Source organism: Drosophila rhopaloa, unplaced genomic scaffold (assembly GCF_018152115.1).
Source record: "Drosophila rhopaloa isolate 14029-0021.01 unplaced genomic scaffold, ASM1815211v1 contig_178, whole genome shotgun sequence".
NCBI classification, from domain to species: domain Eukaryota; kingdom Metazoa; phylum Arthropoda; class Insecta; order Diptera; family Drosophilidae; genus Drosophila; species Drosophila rhopaloa.
Window position 1 is genome coordinate 10,347,359 of NW_025335059.1, and position 15,372 is coordinate 10,362,730.

Below are 15,372 nucleotides of genomic sequence, written 5' to 3' on the forward strand. Positions count from 1 at the left end.
TTTATTGTTTAGACAAATTTTTAAGACTGCAAAAATAAAAAACAAAATTAATTGAAAGTGGTAATGGTAAATTACAACAAAACTAAATTATTTAGTACTAATCATCAGTAAAATAAATTTTGAAATAATAACAAATAACGACGACTGTTATCTGTTCGGGAAGTCTTAATCGATCAACCTGTGGGTAAGTAAATTAAAAAGTAAACTGTTTGAGGGGCCACTAAAGAAATCTCATCTATTAAAATTGTTTAATGGATATTCCAGCATGCTTTTGTCCACATCTGGTCGACTGGATATATTTAGTTGGTTAATGGCATCTGTTTTGGCAAATGTTTCTGATGGCCATTCGATAATTACAACGACACAAACCCAAGCCTTTGTTTATTTGGCTCTGTTGCAATTTGTGCAGCTGTTTTTGTCCGTTTTGCGAGAATAGTTAAGATGGGTAGATGCAGATAGCAGGAAAAACCCAACAGAGCTCGCGATACAAAAAGAGAATATTTATATTAAAATATTAATTGCATCGCTTTTAAGTTCACTTATTTTGATATGCTTAAAAAAAAATGCTCGAAGGAAATCATTTTTATGTATCGCTGTTATTATGAAGTAATATCAGAAACTTACATCTTGTGTTGCATTTGTTTTAATTCATTCTCGAAAATTAACTTTATTTTTGGCATTCAAATTTTAAGAACAATACTTTTATTTTGATAAAAAACACATTTGTTGACATCTTACTTTCGTATTTATTAGCTTTCTTTGGTTTTTAATCGACCTTGGAATATTATAGCTATGCCTTGCATGATTTTATAGCATACTTATTTGAGCCAAAAAACACTACTCCCACTTCGCTAATTAAAATGAGTCAATCTGGGCAAATTAGTGCTCCTTGGTAATCCCCCAATGTCATGTCACGTTTTGCGAGCTATTTTTAAGACCTGCGACCGCACAACTTTGTTTTTCTCACGCGCCCGTTTCGCAGCTAATTTGTTGCAACTTGCACTTGGCTTCCAACACAAGGGCGTTGCCAAAGGGGGTTCGTACATTTTTTTTAAAATCTTTCTGGCATACATTTTCTAATAAGTTTATGAAATTGGTTTGGTATTTTATTAAAGAAGGAGAGCCTAATAGACACCCCATAAATCGTATCATTCCTTCAAAATTCTTAAGTTTTTATTTATAAAAGGCTTGTAAATCAAATTATATTGTACGAGATAATTTGATTTAATTTTAAAACAATATTCTTCTTGTTTTAATAATAAAAAATGACTAACTCAAAAAACTGAAACAAAGCGAAAGAATTGTTTGTTTTTTATTTATTTTTCAGTACATTTTTGGGTTAGTGGTTAATGTTAATTTAAAAATATTATTTTAAGTATTTCTTTTATATATTTTACTAAATACATTTTTTTATAATGGTTTGTTTAGAAGCTATTTATTATAATTTGAATCGCAGTTGTAATTTAATAATGAGCTGGGGGTTTGGATATTTTACAGTATATTCAGGAAGTTAAAAAATTATTTTTTTTTAGAAATTATTAATTAAAAGTATGGTGAAGTATTTTTATTAGTTCCCCTTTTGGCACACCCTTATTGCAACCTTTGCTGAGGCCCAGTTGTCCGCCCCCGAATGCGGCAGCTGCCAAATATGTTGACGGAGTTGCCCTTGCCGTGAGTAATTGCCTCGCCCAGTGCCACAAATGCTACAAATGCGGTGCTCTGGATAGTAGTGCCTAAAATAAGATACGCCAAGTGGGGTGTTTGAGGAAAAAAAACCGGAGGCGACTAAAGACGCGGATCGCTATTAATAGGCACTGAAGTCAGATGATGGAGACCCTGGCGATAGAGCTGCACTGGCATTACTCATACGCCCTGCCTGCCGCCTCTCGCGTGTCTAATTGCGCTGAAATTGAAGCGAACGGGCCGCGATTACCGCCGCTGCACGGGTGTGGGTAATTAAATAGTTGTCGTGATAAAGTTGAGCAAATATTGAGATCATTATGGTAATTCAGGCTGCCCTGCAACCATCCCAGCATTCAGCATCTTTGGCATTCATTTTGCGCTCATTAAACTTGAAGCATGCCGTTCTATTTGTTCTTTATTTTTGCAGCCTGCGATGTTCGGATTTGTCACCGATATACGAGTATTGAAGCTATGCGATTTGGCACGCAGGTGTGCGGCGGCCGCAAACAACTATATACGAAATTCACATAATTTCCTCGCTTGGAGCGGGCGCAAATGCATTAAACGCTCTTACTATTGCCATTGTCGTTGGTGTTTTGTTTTCGTTTCAGTTTGTTTTAATACCCTGTGCTCGTAAAGTTTTGGGTTACATAAGATGTGCAAGCAAAAATTGCATCTGCGAAACCACAGATAATTCGATATTTTTAAAACTAATACTTTGTTCCTAATATTAAAATGTAATTAACAAATAAATTAGCATTTATACCAATTAAGCACAATAAAAAATGATACAATAGTTGAAAAATATATTTAAAATTTCAAAATAAAAACTCCAGAATGTTAATAAAAACTTAAGTGGATTTGATAATTGTGTATTAAGTTTTAAAACATTTAAAATAATTAATTTTTAAATTTTTTTAGATAGCCAGGCTATCTAAAATTCTTAACATATTTAAGTATGCGTTTTTTCTTATTTTGCGACTTTGACTTCCACAAAAGCTTCGCGCATTCAATTCAATCAAAGCGCAACGCTCCGCGCGACTCGCCTTTGGCTTTGTTTTCGGCATCTTTTGTTGTTGCGGCTGCTGCAGTCGTTGCAAAAATTGTTTAAAATTTCAAATTAGCTGCAGTTTGCATTGGTTAATGTTTCTACATTTGTTGCCAATTTCTAGGAGCGGTCTCTTTAGCATTTTACACAACCCCTGCATTCTGGACCGACTTCCCAGCTGCCTCCCACTGCGGATGATGGCATTTGTGTGTAGAACAATATTCGCCAGCAAATAAATCAATGTGATCTTTGCAAGTTTATAAATTTGACTGCAATATCAAGGGAAGTGTAACGTGGGGGTATATATCATATTTAGAAATATTTGGTTGTTGCCTTATGAACACAACTTTAAAAATATTATCTTGGTTCCTTAGATTCGCTAAAACATACATTAAAATACGTTATCCATTACGAGATGTTTATCTACACTCAGAAATAAGAACACCATATTCACCTTCAAAGACAGAAAAACAAATTAATCACTTCTTATAAAAAGAAGCCTCATTATTTTTTATTCAATGTATAAGAAAAGGTTCAAATATGTTTTTCTGAGTGTAAAATAAATCAATAAAGTTACCAAATATTTATTTTCGCTTAATGAAGATGCAGCAGGTGCATTTATCAGCTGCTTTTAAGTTATTACCTTGCTTTTTTAGATTAGCTAAGTTTTAAATCCTTCCTTTTTACTATCTTATCTATCTAGAGGTGTTTCTTAACAAGTAGAAAGAAAACGTTTTGTCAATACACATGCAATTACTCCCATTTTGTTGCTGTAAAAAATAACCCAAGTTGTACGTCATGACAAAGAAAAAACCTTTTCTACGCAGTACTTACATTGAGAAATTCTAAAAGTAAGCGAAAAGTGATATCGCCATGGGTACAAAGTTCTTTGATACATCCTTGTATAAAGATAATGTGCATTAATCTCTGTTAGTGTGGTAAAATTATTAAGCTATAATTAAAACTAAACAAAAAGGTGTCAACGCGGTAATAAACTTATAGTGTTACATTAATATATCAGTTCTATCATAAAAGAATAAATTAAATTATGAATATTTTTTTGTTTATAAGGGATTTAATAAGTCATTTCTTAAAGATTCGTTATATTGTTTTCATTTCTTAAAAAAACAATAAATATTTTCTTCGAAATTAAAACCACAAAAAAACAATTGTTAATTTGTATTATATTTTGATAAAAACTTTAAATTAATGCGATCGGCATTTCCAAGAACCCTTGATTCGAGCGTTTTTTTTTTAAACACTTGACTTTAGTATTGTTTGTTATCCAATGAGTGAAAAGCCCGAAATGATTCATGGGGGTTTTCCCGGCATTAACCCCGAATAAGGCCACGCTTGAGCGTACATATTTACGCACTTTGAGCAAGTTTCCGTTTTGTACAAATACGTGCAAACAGGCAAATAATTATTGCGATGAACAAATATTGGCCCGTGTAAGTGGACAAGCCCCCAAGGCAAACAAAGAGCGATGGGTATGGGACAGCGGCTAAAAGGGGGCTGCCATAGAAAGGAAAACCGCAGGCACGACTGCGATAAGGCGCTGAATCGAGCCGGGGTCTGACTATACTGACTATACTGACTATATAGTCTTGGTCCGGCCTGGTTTGGTCCGATGTGGGGTTTACGGTGCGTGTCCGACTTGATAATTTGCGGAGACTCCAGACCGCAGACAAGACGATACGATGTCGGATGAATCACCCAAGCAGTATGGCGACCCGTGGCCAAGAGAAGTCCCAAGTGTTCCACGAGCTTGGCACGAGCGCCACTGAGATCAGTGCTGGCCTCTTGGCCTCTTTCGAGACAATTTGTAAGCCTCTATTTCGAAACAAGCTAAAAATTATTATCCCGGAGTAAAAATTGGACTGTTAATATTGTATGATCCGTTTTATATCTTAGCTTTTAACTACTACTTAATACCCCATACTAGGTGTTATATTGACTGTTAATATTGTATGATCCGTTTTATATCTTAGCTTTTAACTACTACTTAATACCCCATACTAGGAATAGGATTTTAGGAGCTAATTAAAAAAATATTCAGGAGTAAATATTCTTAATTGTTTATATTATTATTGCCTTGTTTATTATTTTAGGCATACGAATACAAATAATCCGTATTAAAATCGTACCCAGTCTAACTTTTTGTTTATATTTAAAGCCACACGCTTTTAGAAATGTCGGCATTTCCCTTAATGTTATCTTGAAATTCTTAGTATTCGGACTAAGCTAAAGTAATTTGAAAAGACCAATTTCTTTGATAAAAGGCCCCAAGAAAGATTTACATTATAAAATTTATTTTGCACGACTAAAAACGACTTAATTAAAGTGAAAAAGACCAGTGTTTCCGGTAAAAATTCCCAAGAATTTATACTAAGGAACTTATACTAAAATATGTATATTTCTGTTTAATTTATATTTATCAGCTTGCAAAAGCGTATTTAGGGAATGTTTCCGGAAAAAATATTTTGTAAAGATAAAGTGTATATTTGTTTTACCAACAGCTAGTAAAGCTGGCCATAACATGAAGACAACACTGTCACGAGCATCGCGAGCTGTAACCAAATAAGTAAATAAATTTACAACTGGCGGCTGCATGCAACAGTTTGTTGTCGATGAATGAAAACGTGCTGCCAGAGGTGGAAGGCAGTGAGGTAAAAGGGGGTATTTGTGGACACTTGGAGCCCCTGCAAACGGGTTTTTGGCCACATGCACAAGACACAATGTAAATGGCAGCGAATTGGCGCACAATTCGAGGCTTGCCGCACACGTGTTGATTTCGATGGCGATGCCAGCTGAGCAGCCACAGTCTGTCGCCTGCCAGCCCACAAGCCACCCACCACCCACCACCTGGGCACCCACCAAAATAGTGTCCCCTGTCCTGCCGCCCCCTCCCCTTCGCCAGGCCACCTTTGTAAGTGGGTCAATTACAGGCTGCCATTGTCGCTTTTGCCACCACATGCACACGGACAAATTATCATGAGGTAAAATTTCGCGTATTTCAACCACCATATTTGGAAGTACTAATATCAAACCAAATATCCCGAATAATAAGATAATTGTGTTTTCTTTATAAATATAAATCTTGAATTTTTTTAATTTAAAAATAATTTAGAAAATTTTAGGCTAATTCACTATCACCATTTGTAACTAAATATTTTCTTATTCTTTTAATAAATTTGTAATAGGATCTTAAATATTTCCTATAAATATAAGGATAACTTGTGATACCTTATTTTTAACATAGCCAAAGTTTTCTCTGTGCATGCATGTGTTCAAAGTCCCAGCGAACTCTAAACTTGCGAAATAATAAATTCAATTTCACAAAATAGGGTAAAAAAATAGAAGCCAAAAACGGCCAAGACCAAACAGCCAAATCGAAAGCGATACAAATACGAATCGAAAGCACGTCTAAGTTAATTGTGAAATTCTAGATACATTTATCGGTTGTCAAGTTGGGCGAATAAGTAAACTTTTTACCACCTAAAGCAAGAAGGCTTCCGATTTTATGAATATATTGCTGACATTGCCTACTATGTAAAAGTGTATCACGCCACCATAATTCCGCGGGAGGAGCTCTTTGTCTAGAAGTAAGTCACCTGATTAGCGGCACGTATACCATTCGCTGGAGATTATTTCACTTGCTCTCTTTATAGTTTTTTATAGTTTTAGATAAGTCTTTGATTTCCGGGTTACTGAGTTTTCTTGGAACTTTACCTGATCGCAGTGATGCTTTATTGATGCTAGTGAATTCAACTATCTATTGTAACGCTTAAATGGCGAAATAAAACTAATTTTTATATAATGATGTTTTTAAGAACTAAACAAATTCAATTTGTATCTTATTTATTTAAATATAAATCGTTGATATTTAATGCGTTCTTAATCTGGTCGAATCTTATTAGAATATTAAGCCTTTTGCTGGGATATCTAAAATAAACTATTTTTTTATATTAGCTAGACCTTAGAGCATATATAACTTGCTATCCAACCAATCCCCTATTCCAGATCGAGGCGCCTTGCCTGCTTTTTGTGGCTGACTCGGCGGTTTGCCTGCCATTTGGGATCGGTTCTGTTTTGGGTTGCTCTTTTTGGGTCTGGATGATCAGTCCGTCCCCAAGTATTTCCGTCCATACCTCTGGCCCGATCTCCATGTGCGGCGATGGCGGCGGCGTTGGCGATTAATTACCCTCGAAACGGCTTTGCTGATTTCAGCTTTACGAGCCTTTTTAATTTTTTTCACTGGTCGCCGTCTTTTCTTCGCCTGACAAGTTGAAATATGCGTCGGACACTTTCGAGCAAGGGGCATAAAAATACCAGAACCAATCTGAACTGCTCTCGGCTTTTACTCTTTTTGCTTTTTTGGGTTTTGTTTAGCGGCTTGCGGCTGTTGTTTTTGGGCAGGCCTTTGGTTTTTATAGTTGTTTTGGCAAGGCACTAAAACATTTGGGGATTCGCTTTGTTCGTGCGACCGCCAATTGTTATAAGTGGATGAGTTAAGGGCTCTTCATTCTAGAGCGGCGGCCACCGCGTGGAATACTCAATATTTATAGACCTAGGTCTGGAAGCCGATCAAAGAGAGAAACATTTATAGGAAGAGTATGGCAGATAGTGAGTGAGGGGCAAATGACACTAGTTTACAGGAAAAATACTCATTTGTAACCTTTTTTAATTAAAAAAAAAAAACTTTTTTACCTTAAAACGTATTTTTATTCTAACTGTATTTGATTCCATTTGCAGAGTAGTGCCCTTAAAGCTACCCTTAAAGCACTTTAAAAACAATTTTACGGCCGGTTTTATTTTAAACTACCCCAATGAGCAATTCTTTGTAGATCAAAAAAACATTTTAAATTTACATATTTCCTTATCAGAAAGAAACAAAAATAACTTGAGTTTCACTTTAAGCTAATCTTATGTTTTTACCAAAGAATTGATAATTTTTTTCCTCTGGCACTTTTTTTTAATTAACTACATATAAGTTTTAATGTGCCTCTAATTTTAATTTTCTTAAAGAAGATTGTGGTGGGGTTTTTGTTTTTAATAAATCTAGTTTGTAGATTGTAAATAACCATATAAAAATAACTGTATTTTCTTTTTTTTATTGGGGGATAACTTTGAAACAACCTTGAATAGGGAACCGAAAGTAAAGTTATCCTCTTAAAACTAGTGTAATAAACCAAACACCCATTAATATTGCTCTTCTCTTATATGGGTTAAAAATGAACTCTCTTTCCCTGTCTTCGCTTTATTATGACTCATAATATACGTCAATACTGGTTGATATCAGGGAATTCTAGAAATAAGGGAGAGGAAAACTTTAAGACGTCACGGCTTTAAGGAAGCTATCGATAAGGATTTGGACTGGAACACGTCATGGCTGGCCTGCAAAAAGATGGATGATGGGGGTTGGGGTGGAGACATAGCCCGCAGCGGGTTCAACGTACAGATGGCTTGGGGCCACACCTGTTGCCGAAACTACAATAAAAATACAAAAACCTGCGTCGCAATAAAGCAAGACCAGAGCAGCAGCAACAAAAGCAGCCAGAACGCAGAAATCACGCTACGATCATAAAGGCGAAACGTGCTAATAAAAACAAAAACAAAGCGGTAAGAAAACCCCTAGGAGTTGCACTTGAACCCAGGTGGAATCCAGAACTCCGCTGGAATGCCGGCGATTTAAACCAGCTGATGATGAGCGAGGCAAACAGATAATACCACTCGTAAACCAGATGCAGATTCAGATACAATGGCTAGTGGAGAGGCAGGCCGAAATGAGGCCAAGGCAAGCCACGGCCACGACCTAAGAAACACCGGAAGAAATCGGGTACTTAAAAAAACGATCCTTAAGATGTCAAAATTACATTACCATTGACATACCATATATTTTACAATTGAACTAAATTTAGATGGGTTTTTTATTGACTCATTTAACTGAAAGAGAAACATTAGAATATATAGTATATAAGAGGTGTATTACCTCTATGTAGTTTACAATGGAAATAATAAAATGTATATCTTAAATGTATATGTAAGAAATGGTATGTATTTACATCCGAACTAAAAATACTCTTTGTTTTTTTTCACAAATTCCTTATTAATGAGTAACCTTGTGTAAAGATGGCAATATTATAAACACCAATTAACCGAGATTAGGAGTAAGCTTATTAATTCGTTTTTGGAACTTTCCATGTGATTCGCAAAAATGCTTATGAATAATGTCCGTTACTGACTCACATTAAAAAAAACCGTATTTTACAATAATAAAGTTAAACGGACATACTATATAATATTTGTTTTTTTTTGTGAAATATGGGTTAGTTTAATCAGGATACACGAAAGTCTTTAATATCATTTCTTCAAACATACAAATAAGAAAACTATTAAATTAAACAAATTTAAATAAAATTAATTTAAAAAAATTGTTCAGACAAAACAATTTTTTAAATGCGTATTTAAGGAATATTAAAATTGTGTTCTTCCTTGTAAATTTTTTTTCAGTGCAGAGAAGTCAATGATTTTTAAGCGAATTTTACCGCCCAAAAGTAGCTGCAGAAGTCGTGCGATTTAAAACGCCCACGGCAACTGCAGAGCGGCTTCTGTTCTTCACCGCCCTCTTCACCGATTTATTAGGTTGCTTATTTTGTTTTGGCTCCCAATATTCGTAAGGTTTTCGAGAGTGGCACCTATACCTATGCCAAAGGTGGAAGAATCTGACTGTCTTATTGAGTGCCGCTCACAAACACACACAAGGCACAATTAAAGGTGTACGTACTGTAAGTGTTTCGAGTTCACTGTACCCGTTACCTTTCGTGCGTATTATTAACTCAAATATACACAAAATATAACAACAGAAACAACAAGAACAACTCGTACATCAAAAATGACTTAAAATCTCGGCACACGTCAATGGAATAAATGCATTTGGTGCACTGGGAAAAAACCATATTTTTTATTATTTCAAGGTTGAAACCCAAAATAAAGTTAAGATAACAATATACACGATATAACTAAAAACTCAGGCTTCAACTTTATTCTGAATGTTAAACCAAAAGTCTAACAAGGACACATTTAATTAAAAATATAATACATACATATGTACATACATACAAATTATTTTAAATTTGATATAAAGATTTTTTTATTTAATGATATGGATTTTAATTAATTGTTTACATGAATTCTGATATTACATTTTAATTAAGCAAATCTATCAGTCTGTGGTCCAAGTTATTTATTCAAATTGTTTTTAAATGTATCATGCGGGTAAAGATTTAAATATATATTTTTCTTTTCAGATTTATATCAGTGTATTTGTATGTGGTATTTACTTGTGCGTAAGTATTTGCGGCGAGGCGACCGCTCCCTCGCCAAAAACGGCAAAAAACAATTTGTATCCTCGTTCGCTCCTCGCTCCATAAACAATGAGAAATGTTGCATCCGCCTTTGTTTTTGTTGGGCGAATTTGCGATCTCCCTTGTTTGTTGTTGGCATTATAAAAGTGTCATTAACATGTCAACGGGTCGCCAAAGTTCGAGAAGTTTTTGCAGTGGGAGGGTGGTGATAAGGGGGGTGGACACAAAACTGGATTAAAAATGTTTGCGACCACCAATTGTTTTGAGGGGCTGTGTGCAAATGTAAATGCAGCGTTTTTATTAATTTTAATCAACAATGAAATAAAACCCTTTTTATAATAGTACTCTTCAAAAAAATGTCGACTACATATTTGTAATCTTTTATACGATAACTAATTTTTATCTATTAATTTAGTACACAGCGTTCTTAGACAAGCTTATATTGTATTTAGTTTAATAATTACAATTTTTACATTGCAACGTGATTTTCCTATTATTATCAATGCAATTCAAAAACTTAGTTTTAAAAGACACAAATTACAATTATATATGCTTAGACTGATAATATATTCTATTATAATATGTATATATTTATTTTCATAATCTATAACATAATTATCACATTATTCAATTTTAACCACTTTTTTTTTTTTTTTTAATTCATTATTGGAATACATTGCCAAAAAAATAATTATTACAGAAATACAATTTTGTGTAAAGCCGGATCCGATAACTGTGATTTTCCTTGCAAGAGCGATTATATAAATATTTAATAATATATATTAAATTTATAAAAACCCTTTGTGGGTGGTCAATTCGAATGAGATCTTAATTGTTTTCTGTGTACCCTTTCTCCCTTTTGTTGTCAAGCGTTAAAAGTTAAACGGTATACAGCGCAAAGTTCATTATGTTCCCCTGCTTCCGTTCTCTTCACCACCTACTCTCTCTCTTTTGCCACCCCTTCTCTTATTTACCACCCCCGCCTGTTAACAAAAAAGCTTGCAGCTTGCAAGGAACAACAACAACAGGGGCACACACAGCAACCAAAAACAAAAACTATGTGACGGGCAGAGCAGAGAAGTCAATGATCGGTTGGCGCTGACGTTGTTGTTGTTGTCATAATTAAACGCGACAAATAAAATTTGAAAAAAAAGAGCCGCCACCGCCGTCGCCAGGCTATAATACAACAATGAGACAACAATAAATTCTTCAATTAACATTCGCACAGGTATAGAGTGAGAGAGGGAGAGAAAGAGCGCTGCAGGCAGAGAGCGTGACAGCCTGTCAGTGTCTTCGTATTGGTGGGAGTATCTGTGTGTGTGCCAGGATCATTTGCATTTTCGCAAGGTGTCGCATAAAGGCAGCAACAACAAATTCCCTGATTAAAATGCATTTACAGCAACAAAAACAGCAGAAAAACAAGAACAAATTTCGCTGCTGCTAAAAAGTGGGCACGTCGCGCATATTTTTGTGATCCCCTTTGTGGTTCTTGTTGTTGTTGTTCTTGCATAGATTAAAAATCAGCAACACAAAATTTTGAGCGCAGGTGAGAGGGAGTGGGAGATATAGCCAGGTAGTGCTGACAGTTTCAGCTTTTTTTCTCGCTAAAATACCACTTATTCCTTTTTTTGTGGTAAAAATATTTTTAAGTATTTAAAATCTTCTCCAAATTGGAAAAGAAAATTTTGTATCTTTAAAAATCTTAAAATCGGTATCTTTAAAAATCTTGCAGGATTATCTGAAAACTATATATCTTTTAACCAGGTACATGAAAGTAGGCAGTGGTCTATATTTTTTATTTTGCATAAAGGGTACACAGTTGTGTGTGTATATGAAAAGCCAAAGCTCAACTTTAATGGCATACTTTTTTCAACTTTCATTAGTGACAGTTTAAAGACCCTGCCGTAGTTGTATTTTATTTGTCTTCCGTCCTTTAACATTTTATTCAAACAAACGTCATCATGACTAACTTATTAAAAATAAAGTCATATCTTAAAGTATAAGTACTTAAATGGCAATTTTTAGACTGTCTTTATAAACAAAAAAAAGATTTTTATTATAGTTTACTAATTGAATAAAATATGAAGAAAACTAAAATAATTAATATTAAATAAATTAAAAATTTAGTTGTGATTTAATCTTATTTAAATTTCTTAATTCGTAAATTTATTTACTTTCTATTACACTATTTTTCATATTTACATATATTTATTATAATAACCGTGTTTATTTATTTCATCATCCCAGTTTTTACGCCTATTTCTAAAAGTTCTACCATCTGGAACAACCTATTTGTTTAGCTCCTGAAAACCTGCCACCTCCCGATCGCACTTGCTGTTGTTGTTGTTGTTGCTGCTGCTGCCGCTACGGCGGCTGTTCTACATATTGTTATTGTAGTTGGAGCTGCCGCCGCGTGCCAGCATGGATTAGTCATAGTTTTTCGCCGCTGACGTCGAGTAGCCAAGAAGACGTCGGCGACGACAATTCGCAGTGATCTATCAGCTAGCGAACGGAGCGGATCGCATAGGCCATTTAGCCAATTGGCGCCAAATTGTAACAAATAAACAAACAAACAAACAACCAGTGTGCGAAAAAAAATCAAAAACACCCAGAAAGGTGTTTGCAAAAAGTCCGACACTGGACCACCACGATTAGTCACAAAATAAAAAAAAGGCAGAAACTGAAACCGAAATAAAACGCGTCTCGTAATAATTTGTTTCTTCAGTTTGTGTGTGATATTTTTTTTTTAAATTTTCATAGCCTTTCAGCGCAGTTTTACCTGGTTCCAGAGCGCAGCAAATAATATTGGAAGCCCCAAAAAAAAACACAAACAACAACAAGAAAAACGATTCGAAACACGAAGTGATCGCGAGCTCACTTCGGCTTTTTTGAATGTGAGTGTGAATGTTTGTGTGCGCCTTTGAGCGCAGGTTTATCAAAATTTTCATTTTCAGTTTTAATACACTTTCTGCCGCACTGCCGTGTGGAAGTCTCGGTCCTGGCCTTAAATAAAAAAACAAATCAAACAAGTAAATACGAACGTGCAGTGAAAGATTTAATTCGAAAAATAATAAAAAGCAAGTTGTGTCTGGTTGATAATAAAAAAAAATAAAAACTAATAAGAACATGCAGTGTCTGGTTTTTTTCGATTTCGTCGCCTGTTTATAGCAAAAATCACGTAATTTAATCCGTGTTTGTTTGCCCGATTTGGTGTTTGTTAACGCGTCGTTTACCGTTACCCAGCCACTTGGCCCGCACGTGCTGATCGAAAATCGTAAATCGATCGAAAAGGGCGAAAAAATCGATCGCTTGGGGCGGCCGCTTGAAAGTGGGCGTGTGCGCAAATGCAAATGGGAAATTAATAAACCGAATTTGGCGAGGAGAAAACGCTTATTATCAGTGTTAGAGAAAAGGGAGAATAGGGGAGTTGAGTCATCATCTGCCTGTGAAATTGCTAAGAAATTTAGTTAAAAACAAGAAAATCTATTTTCCGATTGGCACAATTTGTAAATAAATTTAAAGAATTCTGCCCAACAAACTAAAGCTAAAAACCAAAACTCATAAAAGTCAATAAACGCGATAAATTAAAGTATTTAATACTGTAATAATGAATCAAAAACTAAAGTGCAAATTAAATTTTTTGGAAAAAGAAAAATTATAAAAACTTTTAGCCAAAGTAAAAAAAAAATAACAAATAAACTTTAAATTCTAAACAAATTGAAAAATAATTCCAATTAAGTAAAATAAATAAACGCTTAATTGACTAAAAAATTAAACTTAATAATTGATTTTCAAATTAAATTGTAGTTTCTGCTGTAAAATATTTAACCAAAAGTTAACAAAGTTTTTAAATTAAGCCTTAATAATAATAACTTATAAAAACCCTCAGTCCAAACAAATTGCCAAAAATTAAATATAACTAAAAATATACACCCAAAACATAAACAAGAGCGTGTAAATAGGTTTCGTAAAATTAAAAATACATGTAGTAACTTCAGCAAACAAAAAGCAACCACCGATAAATCAAGCCAAAAATAAGTTCGCACAAAATAATAAACAAAGAAGAGCAGGAGATTGCAACATCTTGTGATAAACGCAGACAATTTGTTGCCCGTTGAATGATTGCAATAAAGGCCATCGAAATGCAGCACAACAACGGCGGCGGCAACAACGCACTGCAGCAGCAGCAACAACAACAAGTACATCAGCAGCTGCTGCAGCAACAGCAGCACAATTCGCCTGATAATAATTATATTTGGGGGAACAACCACAATGGGAATATCAGCAACAACAACGCGATGTTGCAGATGCATCAGCAACAACAACTACGTGCCGCCTCCTGGATAACCGATTGCAATAAGCAGCGCCACATTAACAACAATAACAATATGAATGACAATTACAATCAGCAATTGGCGCAACAGCAACAACCTCCGTACATGCAACCCAATTACAACAACTATCCGCAGCAGCAGCAACATTTAGTGCCAGCAACAACATCGCATTCGGCCAATCTTTTTTACGCGTGCCAACAGCAGCAGCAGCAATTCCTGGCTCCCACAACTACAGCGGCAGCAGCAACATCACACCAGCAACATCAGACGCAGCAGCAACATCAGACACAGCAGCAACATCATCGACAGGATTACGCTTCTCTTCAATTATCCAGACATGTAAGTAAACTTCTAAAAGACATATTTTTACTGAGAAACAAAATTCATTCTGCAGAACTTTTTTTTTGGGCTTTATCTCTATTTTAACCTTAGAACAATAATTTGTTGCTGTTGCTCTTCATGTATTAGATAAAATATGAAAAAAATAGAATCAATTGTTTATATTTGAATTTTTTTATGAGACCAAAAAATCCATGAACATATTTAGTTAAGCTTATCATGTTTTCATGAACCGGGCTAAATCTGATTTAAATGGAAAAATTTCAAGATTTCATTTTAATCAGAAAATAATATATATTTATAACAAAATGCAGGATATGGAAGTGTTTATCGTAAAACAGAAAAGACCTGTGAAAAAACTTCAATTTTTTACCAAGTTAAATAAAGTGTATTATTATAAATCATAATTTTATTGTTATATCTCTTTTGAAAAAATCTAATACGTTTATAAGCGAGATCCGTTTCCTTAACTCAATTTTTTAAGCCAGGCTTCGATTGTTCCCAACCTATATTACTTACAGATGTGTGTCAAGAATAGAACTTTTAAGAATGTTGGTTATCCAATACTCTCTCAGTGTATATGTAACAAGTATGTAGGCAT

At 34.7% G+C, this 15,372-nt stretch overlaps 1 protein-coding gene across 1 annotated transcript in view; it reads left to right on the forward strand.

Annotated features, from left to right (window-relative positions):
- Positions 1 to 14,012: 14,012 nt before the first annotated feature.
- LOC108051459 (transcription factor kayak) overlaps positions 14,013 to 15,372 on the forward strand; it is a 31,134-nt gene continuing 29,774 nt past the window's right edge. Inside the window, exon 1 of the mRNA XM_017133580.2 lies at positions 14,013 to 14,771. Coding sequence (XP_016989069.1) covers positions 14,217 to 14,771 — 555 coding nt within the window. The 5' untranslated portion in view covers positions 14,013 to 14,216. The remainder of the gene's footprint in view (positions 14,772 to 15,372) is intronic.